The following is a 22,585-nucleotide window of genomic DNA, read 5'->3' as shown; positions in this document are numbered from 1 at the left end:
GGAAGTCAGGCTGGAGAGAAGGATCCAGTTAGATTATCTGCTCCTGTGTCCTACAGGACAGGAACAGGGGGAAGTTCAGGAACAATTCCAAAGCAATTAATGGGATGATCTGAGAAACACATTAAGAACCTCCACTAGGTGAGTTCTCCATGGGGAAATCAGAACGTACTCCTTGACACCCCTCCTCTTTCAGTTATCTACAAATCAGAACCTCTTACCTTATGAACTTGCGGGCCAAATGTTCCACAAAATGATATATTTCATTCCAATGGTGCAGGACACTTCCTGATCTATGGGAAATAATGATTACAGGACGTCTTTAATGGCTGCTGTTATAGTTTTCCAAGCCCAGTGCTTTGTTACACATTGCTCAGTGAGTTATTTCTGTTCTTCCTTTTAAAAAGATATTAAAATGTAAATTACATCTCCCACTTAACTTTGAAAAGCAAGAGTAATTTATGCTCCATGCAACTATTTGAGGCTACACATCACAATAGCATGTGGCAGCGATGTCAGACCTTTAGCACAGCCTTAAACAAATAAACCCTGTGTTAGCAATGGCCGTCTCCTTGCACCATCTGTTAGATGAATTCAACCAACTCATTTGCCATAGCGCTGTGCAGAGCTCTTAGCTCATTTGAGGAATGAAATGCAGTTGGAGGAACAGATTCCTAAGCCTCTCTAGCATTTCCACTGTGCTAAAGACCATGAAAAGTAAAACACCTTCAGTCCACATTTTGGCTGTTGTTTCCCACTCCGTCATAGCTCAACTCAAGGCAAAAACACAAACTAATGCTGCTCCCCAGGAAAATAAACTATGGATTTGGATGGGATTGGATTATTCTTCATGTTTTAAGAACCAAGAATAAATGAGATTAACTAGAATCTTCCAGCACTAAATGCACCTTTTGGCATAAACGTTTATATGAATATTGGGATATTCATACTGGGGGGGGGGAAAATCCTTTCTAGAAATGGAAAATAAATGTGTCACTTATTTCTATTCATTGACTACAATTAAAAAAATATATGTATATGTAGGGGAAAAACAAACCCAGATTTAACAGGAAACTCATGAATATCTGAGAATATGTTCTTTTCACTTCACATAAAGAAAAGGCATCTGATCTGACTCTCCTCTAACATAGGGCTGAGAACCTAAATGAATACACACAAATAGATTCAACCAAGTTCTACGCACCTGGCACAGACAGCCCCTGCTGAGCTGCAAATACCATTACTTCACTTCCTAGAAGTACTGCAAGCATGCACACCACATGGTACAGGTTACATAAATTTCCTTCTTTCTTCTCCCCACACCTGGTTCTTATTTACAGCCATTCAGTAAAACCCTTCACCCAATCCACTTGCTCCATGATACAGTCATTTTTTCTTCGTATGACCCCATAGGTCCAGAGGTAGCCTTAGATGGGGACATGCAATGAGGAGCCTTGCACATGTGCTTCATCTGGATAAAGAGGGAACAACGCTTTACCCAAAAGAGCTGATACCAATTACACCTCTTCAAATATAACCTTGCAGACACCCTGTTTTCTTTCTGTGATTGTAACAGCTTGCACAAGAGACTTAATCACAAGAAAGAGCTAATATCTCTGTGTTTCTTGGATCTTCAGGGAAGGGACGCAAAACCTGTTGTTTTTCATCAGATCAAGACTTGAAATCATTACTTGTTCTCCAACTCAGAGAGGGCCAAATAAAAGTCCCTGTTCATTGCAGGGGAGTCGATGACCTCTGAAGACCCTTCCAACTCAAATGGTTCAATTCTTCTTTGGTCTTAAGAAACCAATGCACACAGACAGTGAAAAAATTGGTGTCTTATAACGGATGATAAATGATCTACATTAGAATTTGCCCTCAAACAAAACACTCACTGTGTCCAAATTGCACTGGTTTATATGAGACAGAGTTGAGGACACTCAAAGCTCAAACCCAGATGCAAATCCCTCTCAAATGCATGGAATAACTCTAAGATCTTGAATATGACACCCCAGTCCTATCGATGCCAAATCATCACTGAGAAGGGGCTTGGAAAATGGATATTTATTGTCTCTACATGGTGAGGCACAAAACAAACACTTGATGTTATAGCAATGGTTGCATCAGCCTCTAGAAGACAATAAAGTCAAGACTTCATAAACTACTTACTACACCCTTCATTGAAATGTAGGTTGCTTTAGAACAGCAACACTAGCCTAGAAAAATGCAATTATTCCTCTCACTTCCTTGCAAACCACTGAACAAAAGCTGACCATCCATTAATATCACTATTACTGCAAAGCACCTGAGAATGAGATCCAGCCACAGAGCACATATGGTATGTGGGTCATCATTTATAACTCTTGCCATTTTCCACGGCTCTGAAGTCATGCATTTTTTTGCAACAGCACTTGCCAGAACTAAGCTTAAAAACCAATCACTCCATTCCGTAATGTGCCAGTCAACAGCACACCCCATTTACATGTCTGCATTTGTGACTTCATTCTGCTTTATTTAAATGGTTCCTATTAGAGGGAGCCTTCCTGTTCATCTAATGACACCGAAGGGAAGTGACCTGAAGTTTAAGAGCAGCAGAAGGTTCTCTCTGCCATAAGGAAGCTCCACATCATTGTAATGATCAAAACCCCAGAAGTGGAGGATGGATTCTCCTTTCAACTCCACAGTGAGGTAATTGTAATAACATACAGTTATTCTTCATATCTACCAGAGCAAGTTTAAAATGGGTCCTGAAATGAAGGCTTATACTTCTGTTGACCATAGATCCTTTCTTGTAGCACAAAACATTCTCCATCTACAGGTGAATAATTAGCAGACCACGTGCAGATCATTTCTCTGTCCAATCTCAGTGGCCATAAGACACCAAGGTCTGTATTTAGAAGAAATACTCTGATAACAAAAAATACACTTTCTCAAAGATATTTTAGACCACGTCACTCATGCAGCCCCCCTTAAGGCATGCCAAGAATCCTAAGCAGGAGAAACATTCCTAAAGCCGAACTGCAAGGCAATGGAAGAGAAATTTAAGGTTGTCTTCATACTCCCAAGGAAAAAAAGAAGACGATTTGCAAGCCAGTGCTGCAAGGCTGAAAGGTTGATGCTGTAAACTTGCAATTTAAGTGAAGGTTTTTAGTGGGAATGCCAAATCCTCTTGCTGGAGAAAAGCCCAATAAGTGGAAATTAAGAATAAGTAAACCATTATGCCTTTAACAAGAGAGTGATACATTTTGTGGTCAACTGTGCTGGGATTTTGTACATCTAAATTCAATCCAAGGCAGAGACACTCCACATGGCTCAGTGTTTCCAGGGGCAAGGAGCCACTGCTGGCCCAGCAGGTGCCTTCCTACTACCCATGCACTATAACCCAAAGCTGCAGTGACACAAACCGGCTCAGTTTGTCTTTCCTATACTTTTTAAACTCCTTATTTCCATTTCTCCCACTGGACCTTCACAGCAAACCCACGGTGGTATTTTTAATTCACAAACACTGATGAAAATAGAGCCACAAACTCACAGAATGGCTCGGGTTGGAAAAGACCTCAAAGATGACCCAATTCCAACCCACCTCATCTGGTTCCAACCCCCAAACTCTTTGACAGAGCTTTCACAGCAGCTACAAGCACCGCAGCAGACAAAAGTACATACAGACACCTGATTCGGACTGACATTGATCCAAATTCTCCTTAAACTTCTACTTTTGGATTGACCCCAAGATGTCTCCTAGCTGTCTGAGGTGGCATTGACCCAAGGAGTTTTTCAGCATTGTTTCACTGAGCACTTGAAGAAAAGAACACACTTGAGCCAAAGAGTCCTCTGTCCTTTCCAAACATTTCAGGAGCAACCCTGGGAAGACCAGATAGCATGTAGATGTGAGAAGTGAGGTGACGCAAATACTTCTGCCTTGAGCTGAACCTCATAGGAGACAACTCACTAAGCTGTCATCAAACAATAACAGAGTTTACAGAGGTCCAGTTTAGAGCACTGCAAGCCTCTAAGCCCAAACAATCTGAGAGTATTCATCTTTACCTGATTGGCAGGGGGTACATGACAAAGAAACAAGCAACCAAGGACCATTCTATGATTCTATAGTTATTCGGATATCAAACAGTAAAGTGTAGAGTGCAGCTCCCACCCACCACTTGTACCAAGGAGTAGAATTATAGAATCATGGAGTAATTAAGGTTGGAAAAGACCTCTAAAATAATCTAGTCCAACTGTCCACCTACCATCAATATTGCCGACTAAATCATGCCCCTCAGTACCACATCCCTAAGGACCTGCAGGGACAGTGACTCCATTACTTCCCTGGGCAGCCTGCTTCAATGCCTTCAATGATTACTTCCAAGAGGGGCACTCACACAGTTTAGAACAGTGAAGGATTAATGAAAGCATGCAAGTGCACATGCAGATTAAAGATGCTCTGGTAACCCATTGGTACAAGAGCCAGCACTGTGACAAGGACAGCATACAGGGTGCTAAATGGATTTCAGTAGTCTTTAAATCTAGCCAGGCACTGAAGCAAAGGGTCAGGAGAGGGCTCCAGCAATGGTGAATCCCAGCACAGTGTTTATTGTTGCTCTATCCTCCCCTCTGATCCCAGAAAGTTGCTTAATATTTTAATGGCTTTCTTCCACCGCTGCCATTAATGCTTCATGTTTCAAAAATCTCAATCTGCTGCAGGATCTTTATCACCAAAGCTCACATGATTTTTAAAGCAATTTCTAATAAAAACCAGCAAGATGCATCCTGAGTCTATTATTTTCATTTCACAGTTTGCCTGAAGGACCCTATAATCATTCGGGACTTCAACAACATCTTTGAAGACAAATAAAAGCAGAAAACCCAAACTAAATAAGAATGCTGATGACCCAGAGATCAAGGACCTTTAAGGTCCCTTCCAACCGAAGCCATTCTTTGATTCTGAAGAACAAAATAGAGTTTCAAAGAAAAAGATGGGATCACCTCCTGCACCGCTCTAATTCTCTCCTTGCCTACCTGAAAGGCTACTGCAGTACACAAAATACAGCACACATCAGCAGCTGAACACCACTGAGTCCTCCAAATTCTGCTGGAGACCAATGCAGTTTTAACATCAATGGGCTTAATGGGCTTTGTATCAGATCCTGTCAATTTCTGCACCAAAAATGACCTACAACCATTCAAGCAGGATTCTTTTTGATACCTTGATATATGCACTGAGTACCTTGAGCCTGTGAACTTTGTGCCAAGCTTTGTGTTTCCACATCAATTTCCTTGAGCAAGCCTAGGAAGTCATTCCTTTAGTAAAGGGACAGCCACAGAGCTTGAAATAATAGCTCAGAGCTATTACAGAGCACATCCATCAGATTGGATAAAACCTTCCATTCTACCCCAGCCTTCAAGAGAACTCAGTTTGCAAAAGCTGTCAGCAGTGCAAATCATGCTTTGTTTTTCAGGTGGAGCAATAGAAGCTGGAGATGTCCCTGGTCATTGCAAGGGGGTTGGACTAGATGGACCTTTAGAGTCCCCTCCAGCTGAAATGATTCTATGAATTATTCCAGTTAACAGCAGAATGGCCAAAGCAATGCAATGCAATAAACGAGAGGATCTTTCCACTGACTGAAGTAAAACAAAAATGAAATTATTTCCCCTGGAGCATTGGGACAGCTGGCACAATAACATACCCAGCTCACTCATCTCAGCCTTACATTTTACCCAGTATTTTGCAATAAAGCATTATGTAATTCCAAGCCATTTATACAAATGGAATGTGGCTGCTACTGCAAAACACTCCGAGGATCAGACAGAAAGCTCCTGGCAACTCAAAATACTTTCCTATCTCTTAAATTTATGGTTAAAAATGCCAGTTCTATGGCTCTGGCACTTATATCCTCCAATGATTCCAAGCTTGAGGTTTAAAATAACTATTCTTAATTAAGGAATTTACCCAAACCATTTTAACCGGTACTTTTCACACTTTTATTTAGTTTGTTGCATTGCTTCAATAGGAATCTTTCCAAAGCTCTGCTCGTATCTATTTCACATTGCCCCTAAACAGGCACAGTTACTGCACCCAGATCAAAATCAGTGATGAAGAAGTGAGTGGGGGCAGTTACCTCCAGGCAGTCAAAATATGCCTTTGATTAACAGGAACAAAGAAAATGCAACTCAGCCCACAGGAAAATAAAGTTGGCTTTTAAGTAAATTAATCTCACTTTTTTTCTCCCCCCCCCCCCATCAGAACAGCCACAATCGGACCCTTTTAAAGCAGGCTGCCACATCTCAGAGCCTTGTCTTTACCTGCTTGGACAAGGACACATAGGCAGCAGCAGATCTCCAGGCAGGAGAGCATTTTCTGCACGTTTTCAGCTGCAGGATTAATTCTGCAGTTCCACCTCCCCAACCTCACTGTTGGGGAAACCAACATGAATGGGGTCCGGCTCTTCATCCCAAGCACGGCACCGACAGAGGAAAGGTCTGATATCAACCACAGCAAAATTTATATACCCATTTGCTTTTCAAAGCACACTAGCATTAGATGCTACACCCACCAAAGTTATCACCACCACAATAGAGTTCTGCAGTCCCTTGGGGACACAATGGCTTCTCTAAAAACCAAAGAAAACCCCAGCATATGGTGCTCCAGGTCACGGCAAGGGAAAGACTGCTTTGAAATAGATAGAACTGACTTACTTGTCCAGAATGAAGTACAAATCAAACCCTCCGTAGCAGGCAGGACCCCCGTTCTCTCTCTTCCCACTGTGTCCATCACACACCAGCAGAAAAGCCGCAAAGAAGAAACACTTGAAGCCAAATCTGGAGATGCTTTGCTTTGCAATAGCCATTATATCCAGAGAGGATGAGAGAGAGAGGGGGGAAAAAAAAGAACAAAAGTCTTCTTCCTTTGATCTCCTTTATTTCACAGCCTTCTCCCCAAAAGCCATTCAAATACCCTTTAAGTGCATAGACTTTACTCCTTAAAACTCCACTTGCAACAGTTGTCCTCAGGAATTGAAAGGCTTCCCCCCTTGTTTCCCTTGCACTTCTGTTTCTTGGTTTCAGATTTCAAGATGCACAATACTGTATTTCACTTTCTTCTTCTTCTTTTTTTTTTTTTTTTAAAGGGACTTTGACCCTCACTCTCCCTTACTTTGAAAACACCACCGTTGCTTCCCAACAGGAGCAGAGAGATCTTGCTTTACTGCAGACTTCAGCAAAGACAGGGGAGGTTTGACCCAATCCCACCCCCCCTTCCCACCACCACCTTTAATTATTGTTGTTATTATTAAAGATGTGAAGTTCTATATTTCCTTGGCAAAAAATAAAAGGAAGGGAAATAAAAGCAGCTCAGAGAATGCCACCTACTGGCGAAAAACTCAAATGTAACTAGAGCCTCTGGATGGAAAAGACATCATCTGTGCATTGAGCACGCGTAGAGCAAGCTACAAGGTTTGGGGTAGGAATGTATAGGCAGATGGCTGACAGCACTCACACAGCGTTCTACAGAGTCTTTTTGCCTGATGCCAGTATCTGAATTAGAGGCATAAAGACTTAAAACCTGGAGCAATGTGGCAAAAGTCAGAGAGAAACTACAGCTGTGCTCATTCTTTATGTTTTCTCAGTCTTAAATCCCATGCCTATGACCATGCTTCCCTCTGCTATCCTTATCAAGCTTGCATCATGCATCAGGATTCAGGGGCTGAATCTTCCCTCTTCCTTCAGACCTTGCCAGGAAACTCACCTTCCCAGCCTTCTTCCAAAAACAGCACCAAAACGCTGCGAGATAACCCAAAAAGAACAACATTCCCAACTCAGAGCAACCCTCAGTGCAGACAAGAGCTACAGTAGAGGTCCCAAGAGCACCCATCCTTCCAACTCAAATGCTCTCAAGAGCTCAATGGTTAATTAAGCTCCAGCTAATACTCTTAGTGTGTAATTAGCATTTGGGTATCTAAGTGATGGGGGAAATGATATCAGCTGGTTTTCTTGTTTTATTATCTATTCTGAAGCAGCGTGGAAGCTGGGGAGGTGGGCTGGGTTCAGTTCCCTTTGGCTCACAAATGTCCAGCTTCTACAGCAGGTAATGACTTCTGTCAAGATCTTAATGACTCAATCATACTATCACATATAATTCAAGGCTGACACCCAGTGGCCAAGACTTGTTTTTCCTTCCCTGGATTGCTCTGACTTCTCAACTAAATCAAAACCTCCCCACTCTCTTGCTTTTATCTGACTTTCTCCTGCTTTAAACTTACTTGTCTTTGCTGCAACGTGTAGTCCTGGATTGTGTTTCTCTTCTAGTGGTTAGAGTTCTTCCCACTTTTCCATCAGGAACTGCTAACCCCTAAGGATCATTGAGTCCATCTCCTGGATCCCCACAGGATATTCTTAAGCGATCTACATATTGTAAAGCAATGGAAAGGGTAGCAATGACAGCAGAGCTGCAAGGTCCAAGGTTGTAGCAAGTGAGGATTTCCTCAAATACAACAGCTGTAGGCACAGAAATGAAGCTGCTTACCTTGAGAAGGCCACAAGCACACAAGGACTTCCAGATAGACCCCCTTGCCTCTGCTGCCAACCCATAAATGAGGTCTGGGAAGGGGTGGATCCTGGCTCCAGCCCTTTGGGTCACTCAGGTACATTGCATACACCTGAGCTCCCCTGGATTGGCTCTGCCTTCCAACCAGGTGCTCCATCCCTGCTTCAAGCCCTGACTTAACATCCCTGCTACACACATCTTCTCAAACTGCTATAGAATAAAGCCTGACATAAATCTGGCATGCTGTACCATGTCTTGGTTAATTCAGCAGAAGTGTCCCTGTATTCCTGGCTTAATTCTTTTCAAATTTATGCTCCTAGGAGCCTAGAAATGCAGATTTGGGATAAGCTTATCAGGAAACCATTCTATGATTTGGAGTTCTTTAATTTTTGGAGCTTTAATTGATGATAAAGAGTGTAGCAATGAGAAAACAGACACAGTTTATTCATGCTAAAAGTGTTTATTTGAAAGGTACTATCACCAACTGATCTCTTACAACATCTGAATCATGAAGAACAAAACTCTCAAAAGACATGATGTCAGGGAAGAATAGCATCAGGGATGGCTTTGTTCAGCTATCGGGCGTTGATACTAGGTTCAAGAAAGGCATGGTGTTCAAACTTTGCCAGCACGGCAGTAGTCAATGCCCAACAGGTTCAGGACATCAAGTCTGTAGCATGCGTCTTGGTTGTAGAAAATCTGGTTTACTAAAAGAAAGAAAAGAAATACCAAGAGTTAATTCCCAAGGTGGTACTGCAAGTCATCAAACCCTGATTATGGCCCCAACAGCAAGACAGCTAATGATTTATACTTGTCTGCAGAAATAGTGCACTGCCGAAGGAAACAAAATCACCTGTTTGGCTTATAATTCACATGATCACACTTACCACCCTCCTGCTGTGACTCTTCGAAAGCAATGAAAGTTGGGAGTCCACTGCAGAGAGCGAAGATATCGTTTCCGTAAGTCCTGAGTTCACGAGCGTGTCTTCTGGTGACGACGTATCTGACTGACCTTGAGAGCACGGTTTCTCCTTTCACATTCTAAACATCAAATAACAGAATTCAGTGCCTTGATGCATTTAATTTTATGCACGTTCCTATTTCTGAAGCAATGAGGCTGTGCTTGCTGTTCTAAAACTGTACAAAAGAATTTCCTCAGTCACTTATAAATCTCTCACCATAGAGGTACCTGGGACGTAAGGAGAAGAAATCAGTTCCATTTTCTAGAACTGGAACCAAGGGGAGCAATAGAAGTGGTTGGTACATGTAGCTATATTAAAATAGCTTGAAAGCAGTTCTTATGACCTTAAGAATTCTGTTTTAATGGGATAAATTCTCTTAACTGTTCCAGAGTGCTTTGTTTTCAATGAATTTCAAACATATTTTCCTAGTTAAGAGATTTGTCTATTAGACAACATTCTGGATATCTGTATTTTCTCTCACAACTCAGACTTTGTGCTGGCTTGTATTCATTATTCAGCTACAGCCACAGGACTCCTTTTCTAACTCATAGCATTAATGTGGAGCCTGAGATGAATATGAGATGTGCAAAGAATTAAAGAGTTGTAGCATCATTAAGGTTAGAAATGATCACTAAGACAATCTAATCCAACTATCAACTCATCATCACTGTGCCTATAGAATCAAAGAATCTCTGAGGTTGGAAAAGACCATTAAGATCATCTAGTCCAACCATCCACCAACCCATGTTCTCTCACACCCTAAAAAACAATGGAAGTCCAACCAACTGCACCCAGAAAGCAATGACTGGAACTGTAGGTAGAGGTGAATGGTTTTGCTCGGGTCTGGAATGTAACTACCATTTCCCCTCCCATTCTCGCTCTTCAAAGCTGAGATTTTTTTTATAACAACTTAGTTCTCATGCTCATGCTATTACAGTCATTAGTTGTTTTGGGAAAGTCTGAAAAGTAACTGCCCCCTTTTTTTTATCTTACGTTGGTCTGTTCAGCAAGGACGGCAATTGAGTCAAGAGCAGGCATCAGGACTCTGTCCATTTGAGAGATATAGCAGACTCCCTCTCGTGGAAGTTTGGTTGCAATGTAGCCCTGTAAAAAAAATAAAAAAATAAAAAAATTGGAATGCAAGAATTCAGCTTTTAAATCATAGAGATCTGGATTAAAAATCAAAGCAATGAACATAGAGTGTTTCTACCCCCAAACTTAGACTTGATAATTCTCTATTTTGGTCAGCTTTCATAGAATCTTAGAGTCATTAAAGTTGGAAAAGACCTCTAAGACATCTAGTCCAACCATTAACGTATCATCACCATGCCCAAAGAATCATCAAGGTTGGAAAAATCCTCTAAGATCACCATATCCAACCATCGCTTCATCTCCACCATGGTCTCTAAGCCATGTCCCCAACTGCCACATCTCCATGTTTCTTGAACACCTTCAGGGATGTTCAACCCAACCACCTCCCTGGGCTTTATAGGAGCCAGGCTCCTTGTCAATGTTCTGAATAAGAATACTCCTTGCCACTCACAGTTCCGTAGTTCCAAACGGTTGTCCATGCATTCTCAGCTGTATTTGCCTCAATGATTGCCACAAGGGAGCTTCTATCGATGGTCAGTGTTTGGAAGCCGAGGCCAACATTGATGGTGACTGTCCTAGGGAACTGTCTCCTATTTACTTTCACATCCTGAAACTAGCAAACAAAATTAACATGTTTAGACTTCCAAGTGGTTGCCAGTTATCTCCCCAGAGATTTAGAAAATCAGTGCTATAATATAACAAAAGCTGGCTCATAAGGAGCGCCTTCAGTGACCACTGTATTGTCAATATGACAAGAGTAAGGCCATAGCATTCTGTAGTAGCTCTAAGACTAATTTTAACATATTCAATGAATAATCTCACAATGAATAATTTTACAGTGGTTGTCTCTTGGTTTCAGGGTTTTGTGCATGAAAAAGATTTAGATTCTTTTCCTTTAAAGAGAGGAAAAAAGTTCAGGAAGTAGGGAATGTAGAAGAAGAAATGCAGAACTTGGTCACTGTACTCACTTGGAACTGGGAAAGAGCTGGAGTCAGCACAAGTCCAAGAAGGACGGTAGCAACAATCTGAAAGGAACATTGAAAGCATAAAAATGTAACTGCAAGTCTGGCTGGCAGATCCTGTCATGAGAATCCTTACTCCTAATCTGATGTTAAGATATACTCCTTGGATACCCATCGCTTCCATACTGGCTTTGCAATGGTCACCTAAAGTGACCCATCCTTGCTTTATGCTAGAATAACCCATAATGGCAATCTCCATTTCTAAGAGCAGGATCTGAAGTTGCTACAGAGATCAGTACATCACTGATACAATATATAGAGATATTTTACAAGAGTGAGGAGAGAGAATTTAAATTTTCTCTGCACAAGCATCACAAGAAAGTGATTTGATCCATAGCGTGGTGCCTCCAGATTGCAAAAAGCCCATTGGCAACAATGGGCACTGATCTAGGATCTGTGAGACTGAATAGTGCATAGATCAGCCTTTACAAAGATCCTTACCCCTTCTTCTATTTAGGCTAATACAGTCTAAAATGCAATCCTGGAGGAGTAAAAACTCCCTGGAGAGTAACTTTTGACTATAAATGAGCAAAGGCATTTCCAAGATAGAAAGGAAATGGCTTTGAGTTATAGTATATAAGAAGTAAAAGGCAATAGCTTTGAGTTTTGGTATAGAATAAGAAAGTAGCTTGCATACTCACAGTGAATTTCATCTTGACTGCAGAGCGGATGCAAGTGCAGATGGAACGAATGGGGCAAACCATCCACCTTATATACGCTGGTCTCAGGATCAGGCACAGAATGATTAAGTATGGAAAGAAAATTATCTAGTAATTTGTATCCAAGTCTTTGTGTCATTGGACATTATTTCCTGCCATAACTGTTTCATAAATGGAGGGGTTATACTTAGGCAAATTCTGGCCTGTCAGTCTGACAAAATTATCAGATAAGAATCCATTTGCAGTGAAAAAGGAAATGTGTTTTGCGATAACTTTCTGACATATTTGCTGTCTAATTTTGAAAATTTACATCAAAATGGAGACCAGAGATAATCTAAGGTCGTAATAAAATATCCTTACATTAGGGAAAATACACATCGGTTAGGTCCTTTGCACCCTCCATAACATACTGGACTTTACCATAGAACCACAGCTCCACCAGAATGTACAACCTAAGTGCAACGTTACCACCAAAAATTGCTTTTCAGTCAAATTTCAGCTGAATTACACCATATGGGGATGTCTATGGGTGTCTCTATTATTGTAGATAGCAACAACAGCTTTTTTCGCCTCGCCATGTCTTATCTTCCATAGTGAAGTGAAAGTTGATTGTGAAGAGGCAAAGATTCACTCAGGGACTTTTTTTTAGCAATGGGTTTTACCCTCAAGTTGCTCAAGTCATGATTTTGAGACTTTTCCCCCTTTGAAAAAAGACGTGAGTTCAACTGAATCTTCATATTATACCTGCTGTGTGATGGGAGAAAAACAGAGCTGCAGAGATCGGATCAGGAAAAGCAAGGCTCAGATGGCATTGAACTTGTCAAGGGAAGTGAAAAATAAAACGAGGCAGATCTTTAGATGTGTTGGTCAGAAGAGACAGGCAAGGGATAGTGTAGCCCCTCTGATAAATGAAGAGGGAGAACTGACTTGTTGCCTGACCCACCTGGTGGCCTTCTATAATGGAGCAATGGTGTTGATGGACAAAGGGAAGGCAACTGATGTTATCTACCTGGACTTACACAAGGCCTTTGACACTGTCCAGACCGCATTCTTATCTCTGAATAGCAGCAGTATGGATTTGAAGGCTAAACTGTTAGGTGGATAAAGAGTTGGTTGGATGGTCACAGCCAGAGGGCTGCAATCAACCTATGTCCAAATGGAGGTGGTGACAAGTGGTGTCCCCCAGGGGTTCATCTTGGGACCGGTACTCTTGCAGTCTTAAGTTGCAGTGTGTAATAATACACTAATTGGAACCTATGTGCATTAGTTTAAGTGGCATAGGCAGAAGCTGGACTTTGCTGCTCATGTTCTGTGCCCTCTGTTTGAAAGTTTGACCTTAACTGGAGGCAGTACTGGAGCAGCACTGCCCCATATTGGGTGCATCATCTGTCACAGGGGCTAGAAGGCCCCTCGAAAGACATTTCCCAGTGACAAGCAATTGGATAAGTCCAGTGTCTGTTTTATCTCAGGGAAAATGAAGGGCAAAGCTGGAAAAGGAGAAGAAACCCTTGGCAAGTCTATCAGGAGCTTTGTTTAAATACTGCAGCCACATGGTTGCTTTCTTTTGGAGGTGCTAAAAGTTTGGGGTAAAGGCAGCCAAGCTTTGGTTTTGATTTCATTTTACATTTTGCTGAGCAAAAAGGCTGCTCTATCTTTGACTTAAAGTAACTGCTGACTTCCATGAAACATAAAGCATCTCATAGGTTAACTCCTTCCAAAATTCCAGCTAAAGAGCATCTGATAAAGGAGTGGAGGTAAAGATCCGTTATCCTCCAGTCAGCTCCAATCACTGGATTAATCCTTTCAGATCCATGGAAGAAATGAGTTCCAGCCATTTTGCCTTAGTTTTGGCCTAACTACAACTCAACTCTATAATGTCCATCTGCACTTTTGTTTAATTAGGGTGTTTGGTTTGTTTCTTTTTTTAATTTCCTGTGTTAAATGTTGGTGAAAGAGTGGGAAATAATAGCTATATTCAACTACAAACTGCATTTCACTTAATGATTCTGTTACTGAAAGCTTGATTCCTGCATTTGCATTTGGCTACAATGCACTGCAGCGCTTATTATCGTTCCTTATAAAAGACGGTATAACAGTATTTTAGCAATAAGTTGAAATTGAAAGAATTCATAAATATGCTTGTTTTTGTTCATATGGACTTAATTCTTTCTGATATGGTTATGCAGTGGGTAACACCACACTATTTTAGCAGTGATGGAAGTTTTCTTTATGTCAGATCTCATTGGGAAATACAACAAGATCAGATTTAGATGCAAAAAACTGGAATTTTTAGGGATTACAGTTTATCAGCGTGGCTTTGGTGCTGCTTCTGCTTTTTAAAAGGGTTGAGAAAAACACAGACCAGTGGAGGCTGATGATGCATTTTAATGAAAGAAAATATGCTCCACAAAGAGCAGAAGAGAAGACAGATACATGATTGACATTGTGATCGAGATAAGATCATCAAGAAAAAAAGGCTTCTTCATGGGTGCGCAGATCTGTGTATTTTCTTCCTCAAAATATCATCAGGAGAAGTTTATAAACTGCAGTAAACGAACTTCATATTGTTGACTATATTTGTCATGCATGAGTCATCATCCTCTGAGAAGTTTGATCCTATAAGAAAAGAGAAAAGCTGATTAAATTTGAATTGAAGAAACAGAAAAACAATGTAGGTGACATTTTTCTATCATTATGTTCCAGCACCAGAAATGATGAACTCAGCAAAATCCCAATTTAAAAATCAAATTGCTTCTTATCTAGATGCACGCTACAAGCAACTGCGAGTGCAATCACCTTAGGCAAAAGTCTTATTAATGCTCATTTTGGTATGCAAAATGCTGGTTACCATTATACTCACCAGGAGATGGGAAAGCAAAGTAAGTGGGAACTCCTCTGCACAGCCTTTGAATGCGTGGTCCGTATGGGTACAGGTTCGGGAGTCTGTCGTTTGAGATCACGTAACGATGCTCTATGGGTGGAAGGAACCCAGGGGAACTAGCTCCCTAGTATCAAAGACATAAAGCCAGAATACAGCATTTAGGAAAATAAAATAAAATTGGAGTTCCAAATCCATGTTTTCATAATGCAGGAGTTTTCAACTTCAATTTATTTAACTTGGTGCAGCTTTTGAGGTGTTTAGAGCAACTCAGCCCTGCTGAGAAACTTCCTTTTAGGAAACTCATCTCATTTATGCTGATACGGAATACTAAAGTCAGAGAGCCATTAAGGCTGGAGAAGTCCTCAAAGGTCATCTAGTCCAACCATCCACCCATCCCCACCATGCTCATGGAATCATAGAATCATTAAGGTCGGAAAAGACCTCTAAGATCATCAAATCCAATTGTCCACCCATCCCCATGGTGCCCACTAAACCATTCCCCAGAAGTGATCGTTCCCAGTTGGTTAACTTTCTCAGCACTTTCATTCACCAGCATACCTCAAATCCATTAAATCCTCTGTCAGCTTTGCTTATGATGCAGGTGTTTTTTCCCAGTACCTTGGTTGCAATGAAGCCCTATTAAAAAAAAAAACAAAGTTAAAACCAACAGCAGCAGAACCATTTCTCTTGTTGCAAACAAGAGAAAGGCTATTAAAAAACAACAAACAAAAATTCACACAATCAAAGGTTTTATATAGTACGGTTAATCATAATGTTCGTCAATTATATTGCCTAGGTAAATGATGGTGGTTAATGATGGTCTTTGACAAAAAGTAAAATAGATTCCTTAACTGGTAATGTCACATGTATGTGGTGTTATATTATTTAGGCTATATGAAATTCAGAGCATCAGAAATTATAGAAAGGTTAAATGAGATTTGGTTGGTTTTCCCCAGCAGATTGTCTTGGACTGCTTGTTCTTACATCAACCATCTTACACCTTAATCAAGACCAATCAAGTAACACCAGTGTCTGCCCTTTATCAGCTTGCACGGTGACCCTTTGCAGTAGAAGCCAAAAAGTTGCTTGAGCCACGGGGGCAGCCACTTACAGTGCTGGCATCCCAGACGGTTTTCCAGTTACCAGCGTGCGGAGCAGGTGCCCTGATGGCAAACCCATTGGGGTAACGCCCAAAGGGGGGAACAAAAGGACGGTGTGGTTGATGAGGTCGATTTACACGGTGGTGGCGAGTGGGTTGATATCCAGGGCGGAATAAATAGTGTGGATGTTCGTTAGCGGGTGGATGGCGTGGACTTTCATCATGGTGTGGTGAGCGTGGAGCTTCAAAATGGGGTGGATGGCGTGGACCTTCCTCATGGGGTGGATGGCGTGGATTTTCGCCAAGGGGTGGATGGCGTGGACCTTCCTCATGGGGTGGAAGGCGTGGATTTTCGCCAAGGGGTGGATGGCGTGGACCTTCCTCATGGGGTGGAAGGCGTGGACCTTCACCGCTGTCCCTCCCGTGGTTCTGGTTGTTGAAAAAAGATTAAAGATAACGAGGATTTAGGTTTGGAGATTCCCAGAGTTGTTTCACGTTCTTGTTCTGTTAATCGTACTTTGGAAAATAATTACTCTTAAAGGCCAGAATAAAAAAAGAGATAAATTCCAGCCTCAGCTCTGCAAAGGCCTTGGTACCTCTGCACCAATTTTTGCATTCAGACAAGAGTCCTGCAAGTCCTGTTTTCTATGTATATCTAATGGCATCCACTCTCTGAAGGCAGGCAGGCTTTAACATTACTGCTCCAGCCCTTCCTCCCTGTCCCCCTTTATAGAGGCTCAGACCAGGTGGAAAAGTTGGGAAGAAAACATTTAAACACTGGGTGATTTCCTTTAAAGTTAAAAGCTAAACTTGATATTCAGAGCTCAACTTGGAAGAAAAAAAAAAAAAAGAAGTAGGAAAAAGAAAATAGTTCCTTATTGCCCTTCCTTTCCATGAGAGGAATTTGCAATAATTTACCATATTTCACTGTATTTTCCGATCAGATCCTTCATGCTACTGTACTATGTTCCTAAATACCGAACAGTATTTATGCTAATCTGAAAGTCAGAATTTGTTATACTGATTTCATATCTAGCAACTGACATTTTCTCCTGATCCATCTACCACTTCGATATTTTCTCCAGTGTCAAAAAAGGCACTTTCTTGCTAAATGTCAGATTTCAGAACACAACTTCATTTTCAGGAATATATTTTTCAGTTGCCACAACTAAAACCCATCAGCTCTTATGGAAGCATCAGTGCACTATACTTACCTCCTCGGCAAGGGTTGGAGCCAGGAGAACTCCAAGGAGACAAAGCAAAACCTGAAATGAACAATACTTTAACATATGCCCAACTTGCATCAAGTTATTTGCTGCCTTACAGCAAGCTTTGCTTCTTGCTTAACTTGCTTAATATAAATTGCTTTTAACCTTACAATTATATTTTGTGCTGGTAAAAAAGTTCATTTAACACAGTGGATTTTTTAAAATATATCCAGCCCCGGCTCCGTACACTCATGGAAAAAGCTGTGCTGAAGTATTTCTTCTTAAGAATGAACTTTTCACTGAGCTTTTGGATTTTCAGAGCAAGCATCCATGTGTACCCATTGCAAAGGGTTGGAATACAAGCATGCATCCTTGGAACACAGCAGAAATGGGACTTGAAAGTCCTCATAACAGTTCCCATGCATCCAAATACAATGCTGAGGAGGGTAGGCAGTGTATTTCTGTACAAAAGCATAATGCTAAAATGCTAATTCTCTCTAAAATTAATTAATTCTCTCTAAATATAATGCTAATGCTCTCTAAAATTACATTGTTTCAATGATCCCATGCTTCGTGTTGTTCAGATTTCCTTAGGGTCAAAAGTCCTGCTGGTATATTTTTATGTAAGATTTAATAGTAAACACCTCGGTTAACAATAACCATTGTGGACAATTGTTCTCTTGCAGATGAGCCCTCAAATACTGAACACATCACAAATCTCATAGACTTCAAAAGAGAATTTTTAACAGTAAAATCCAAGTGTAACTCAGAGTATTTAACATTTTGGAAGCTATTCTGCAGCAGTTTCAGACCATTGTGAATAGCGCTGCCCTTTACACTCTCATACATGCACTTGAGTCTCCCACAGCTCACAGTTCTTCTCTTATGCTCTCGACAGACAGCTGTAAATTAACTTCATATAACTCAGTAAGATCATTGACTTGCATCTAAGAGTTATGAACGAGACAATAGATTTTACGTGTGCATCTCACCCTAGAAACAGAGCACTTGTTTGGCTAAGCTTATGGAATGAGGTCACTGCCAAAAACGAAATTTCACCCGTGAAGTCGCAACCCATTTGGCCTTTTTGCTCTGTAAACCCGACATAATTCAGTGATAGTTCTATAGGTGCCAAGAAAGACTCAAAATAATTTAAAAACTCTCCAACAGCAGCAGTTTTATGAGAAAGTGATGTATGTACTTACAGAGAACTTCATTTTGATGGTCGATGAGGCAGGTTCTGCTGGTAATTGATGTGTACTCTTACTTCTTATAGAGTAATATCCCTAAGTAAAATGGGTTTACCTTCTTGGCAGGTGTCCTCTGTTCACAGAATCATGACGAGTTTCCTGTGGAAGCAGTGTGATAAGAGTAGGCTTTTGATACAAAAGTAATCAAATTCATTCCATATAGAAAGATTAAAGAATTCTTGGAATGGTAAGATGAAAGAATCCAACTGTTGCTTCTAAAAGGAGGGGAAAAAAATAAATCAGAACCAGAAAATGGATGCCTAACAGAATTTGTAGTTGTACTTTGTGTGATGAAGAACTCAGCCTTACTTTTTATTCATAGTTCATAACATATTAAAAATAGCAATATTACCATCTCTGTTGTTAAAAGTTGTTAATTGGTGACCCCGGGAATGATGGGGTTGAATCTATATAATAGAAATTATCGAGTCCTTTTCTTGCCTTCTGTTTTGAACCCTTTAGAACTGTTTTGTCCCTGAGGATCTGCTTTCTATCCTTGAGACCCGGCCTCTGCGTCTTCACCTCTGCACAAGAGTATTAATTACTAATTACAAAAATACTGATCACAGAATAAAAGTTTATTCAAGAACGGGGCCATAAGCTTGAAATTATAAAAGATGAGTAAGGTGGGAGCAATAACGGCAGACATTTTATACCAGTTCCTATGCAGAAAGTTGATTTCTTATGTTCATCTGAATTTGGTAATTGCATATGGAGCCATAGGAAAAATGTATCAGCTTTGTTTGCCGCAGAAACAGTCAAAATGTTTGCATGATATTTTCACTGGCCCATTAAGAAGTCCAGGTCTTATTGCCCAAGAACAATCTCCATTGCTGCTTAATGTACAGAGATACTTAGAAGAGAGTAATTTGAATTGAAATGGACCTTTGAAGATCATTTATATGGTCATCATACCTACATATCCCCAGATGATTTGGATTTGTTTCTTAGCTCTGCTCATTAAAGAAGAAGCAGTTTAAGAGGTGCTCATTTAACTATTGAAAAGCACTTCTCCTTTAACAGCAGCTCTATCAGTACATCAGTCCTGCACCTTGCAGTAGTTAGTATGGGTTGGCACACTGTTTCCTTTGCATTTCTGGAATGGCATGATGGGAATTCTGATATGAACTAATGTCTGAACCAAATTATCCAATGCTGTCAGTTGCTGAATAATTGCAATTGAAAAGGTTGAGGAATCTGACTTTAATTGAGATGAGGCCTAATTCTCATTTATACTAGTGATGGCTCCATTTGCATAGTAATGGATGTCTTGTTGAACTGCTGCACTGTGGGTGAAAGAACTGCTTTTTCCCTCAATTTTTCGCCCACTTTGCAATTTGCATGAGGTGTACAGTGCACTGAATGAAAGTAACACGTTACTAAGCACAAGGATTTCCTTCTTCCAGTTGATCTGATTTGTGGATGCTGAATGGAGTCCTGCATCCAAAATATACAGGACTTTATTCTGAATGTCACAAAATCCTCTCATAGTCCCTGGAAATGTAATTCTTGACTTGTTCCCAAGAAACGCATTGAAAAGCTGAACTCTGTAATGTTTGTCCCCATGGTGTCATTACTAATGAGTTGGAACACCGTTTGGTCCATGTGTTCTAACAGCCATCGCCAGTTTGGCCATTATGATGATGCATCACACTTGGAAGCCTGAATCTCCAAATCTTCCATCAGCTTTTGATTACTGAAGTGCTTTGCATGACAAACACACAATTAGAGCATTTGAAATCAATAATCGCTGATGGAACTAATTACAGTATTAGAAGCCAGGAATAAGGGCAGGGAGAGGATGCATTTACAGTATGAGATCTTGTTCTTTTTCCAACACAAGCTTTCTGTATCTCTCTGTCTGATTTTAAAGCTCTGATCAAAGCATTCTTTGCTTCTGTACTAAGTTCTTGTACCACTGTGCAGCAAACTCCCAAGGCTGAAGACTGTTTAACCTTAGACTTACTCTTTCATGTGTTTTCTTTCATCCCCTATTGTATAAAAGAATAAAAACTACAGAAATTATTGGTGGATTAACCCTAGAAGCTTGTTTTTTTAACTACTAAATGTGACAAATTCTGCTTGCCCCATCCACAGACAACATGGATTTTTCTAGACTATGTCACCCTGTCACCCCATTTTGATCCCATGTCTGGCGTGCCCAGCTGAATGCAAACATAAGCATAGAGAATTTTGTTGCTCTTTGAGGCGTTGCTTTGTTCTTTACTTTCCTCCCACTACCTACTCACTCCCTGATAAAGCAAATATTTATCAAAAGAACATGAAAAAAAGCATTAGTCACCAAGAAAGATTGTTTTGATAGTATTATTCCCACATTAACTTGATTAAATTTCTCTCCCTTGCATGTTGAAATTCCTGTTCGATTATCAGACATGAACTGAAGTTATACAAGTATTCTTTTCATACGATAGTCAAGGTTTGTTTGTTGAAACGATTTTTACTGGATGGCGGTGTCAAATAATGTGTCAGATTCTTGTAGTTTTCATGACACAGACTAGGAGTAACTCTGTAACTTAATAATATCTTATTGAGTTAAATTAGAATGTGTTTTAAAATACTTGGCCTTATGAAGTGAGCTGAGAAATGAGTTTCTTGCAATAATATACATTTCTGTGCTGTAGGAGTACATTCCTTTTTCTGAATAAGCTTCTCTGTGCTGAAAGGACCAATCTGAATGCAAGAGTAACAGCTGACTGCATAGAATCATTAAGAATCATAGAATCATTAGGGTTGGAAAAGACTTCTAGTATCACCTACTCCAACTGTTCACGTGGGGAGAAGTTTGGAAGCCTTCATTTAGATCAAAATTATCTGAAACAAGACCTTGAGAAAGTGGGTACCATCATGAAATTTGGGGAACTCATGGAAGGGTTCTGCAAGAGAATGGAAAATAATGGCTTCAATTTGCTCCAGGGGAGGTTCAGGTTGGATATTAAGAAAGGCCTCTCCAAAAGAGTAGGTAGGCACTGGCACAGTCTGCCCAGGGAGATGCTGAAGTCACCGTCCCTGGAGGTGCTCAAGAACCATGGCGATGTGGCACTAAGGGACATGGTTTAGTGTCCAGTATTGGAAATAGGTGGATGGTTGGAGTAAATGATCTTAGAGGTCTTTTCCAACTGTAATGATTCTATGATTCTATGACAATTTCAGATATTTTACTGGGATTTCAAGTTACGGACATGAGCCAACTAGAAGTATGTTCTCCCTTGCAATGAGGTTAATCAGTCAAATGCTCTTTAGAAAGAAACCTTTTATTTTTGGCCTCGTCTGACTGGATCAGCAGAATTCACCCCTTTCAACATATGTTGGAAATCATGAGAACAAGGTCACTGTTGTATGTCTCCCTCACTGAATACTGCTGATTAATACACTTTCACATGTGACTTAGGCGACCAGAAGCTCATGCTTCAATGCCATGGTAGTTTCTCAAAAGAAATTAACATGTAAAGACATAATGAATACTGAAAATTTAATTTAACATTAGTTGTAAAACTTTTAAAGCTTTTCATTCGGGCTTGTTCATGAATCCTGCTGTGAAAGGTTGTAATCTTGCAAGCAAATAACTTCTTGAAAAGAAGGGGCAGGACCAGCTTTCAACAGGAGGGCAACTTCAATCTAATCTAATTGAAACTAATCTAACCACGCTTGTCACAATTTCATGCGTGTTTGTATTTATGTTCTGATATATTGCTTAGCAGCACAGCTTTGTTACACTGGAGATAACATTGTCCATGTAGGGTTGTGTGGTGTAAAGCAAATGCATGCAATCTACTTTTATATTGAGGCTTGTTTGTAGGCCTGGATGACCTCTTTCACCTTTTCTTCAGTTGATTAATGACTGTTCAATATCTTCACTAA

At 40.5% G+C, this 22,585-nt stretch overlaps 3 protein-coding genes across 5 annotated transcripts in view; all 3 read right to left on the bottom strand.

The window, feature by feature from the left end:
• ANTXR1 (ANTXR cell adhesion molecule 1) overlaps positions 1–7,207 on the bottom strand; it is a 64,072-nt gene extending 56,865 nt beyond the window's left edge. For all 3 annotated transcript variants that reach the window (XR_011905848.1, XM_072357189.1, XM_072357190.1), the window contains exons 1-2: positions 6,688–7,207; positions 219–290 (exon numbers count right to left, since the gene is read on the bottom strand). Coding sequence is in view for 2 of the 3 variants with exons in the window: in XM_072357189.1 (XP_072213290.1) it covers positions 219–290; positions 6,688–6,839 (224 nt within the window). In the remaining variant the exon portion in view is untranslated. The remainder of the gene's footprint in view (positions 1–218; positions 291–6,687) is intronic.
• A 1,941-nt stretch (positions 7,208–9,148) lies between these two features.
• On the bottom strand, positions 9,149–12,262 carry LOC140262576 (gastrokine-1-like). The gene is made up of 6 exons (XM_072356993.1): positions 12,251–12,262; positions 11,556–11,612; positions 11,039–11,200; positions 10,489–10,599; positions 9,421–9,574; positions 9,149–9,240 (listed from the first exon to the last, which is right to left on the bottom strand). The coding sequence occupies exons 1-6, from the start codon at positions 12,260–12,262 to the stop codon at positions 9,149–9,151; spliced, it is 588 nt and encodes a 195-aa protein (XP_072213094.1).
• A 2,542-nt stretch (positions 12,263–14,804) lies between these two features.
• LOC140262550 (uncharacterized) lies at positions 14,805–18,673 on the bottom strand. Its single transcript, XM_072356937.1, has 7 exons — positions 18,662–18,673; positions 17,463–17,513; positions 16,635–16,677; positions 16,261–16,529; positions 15,708–15,785; positions 15,129–15,273; positions 14,805–14,884 (listed from the first exon to the last, which is right to left on the bottom strand). Exons 1-7 carry the CDS (start codon positions 18,671–18,673, stop codon positions 14,805–14,807), a joined length of 678 nt encoding a protein of 225 aa, XP_072213038.1.
• Between the last annotated feature and the right edge of the window lie 3,912 nt (positions 18,674–22,585).

This window comes from Excalfactoria chinensis, chromosome 25, assembly GCF_039878825.1.
Source record: "Excalfactoria chinensis isolate bCotChi1 chromosome 25, bCotChi1.hap2, whole genome shotgun sequence".
Classification (NCBI taxonomy): domain Eukaryota; kingdom Metazoa; phylum Chordata; class Aves; order Galliformes; family Phasianidae; genus Excalfactoria; species Excalfactoria chinensis.
Note: the sequence above shows the minus strand (reverse complement) of the source record. Positions and strands in the feature narration are given on the sequence as shown.

Excerpts from the sequence above, each read along its gene's own strand:
- LOC140262576 (XM_072356993.1), bottom strand. Across the intron at positions 9,575-10,488 it reads TCCTTGCTGAACAGACCAAC|AATGTGAAAGGAGAAACCGT; the intron begins GTAAGATAAAAA and ends TTTGATGTTTAG. Across the intron at positions 9,241-9,420 it reads AGAGTCACAGCAGGAGGGTG|TAAACCAGATTTTCTACAAC; the intron begins GTAAGTGTGATC and ends TCTTTCTTTTAG.
- LOC140262550 (XM_072356937.1), bottom strand. Across the intron at positions 16,530-16,634 it reads AGGTCCACGCCTTCCACCCC|CCCATGAGGAAGGTCCACGC; the intron begins ATGAGGAAGGTC and ends CACGCCATCCAC. Across the intron at positions 15,786-16,260 it reads CCGTCTGGGATGCCAGCACT|GGCTTCATTGCAACCAAGGT; the intron begins GTAAGTGGCTGC and ends TTTTTTTAATAG.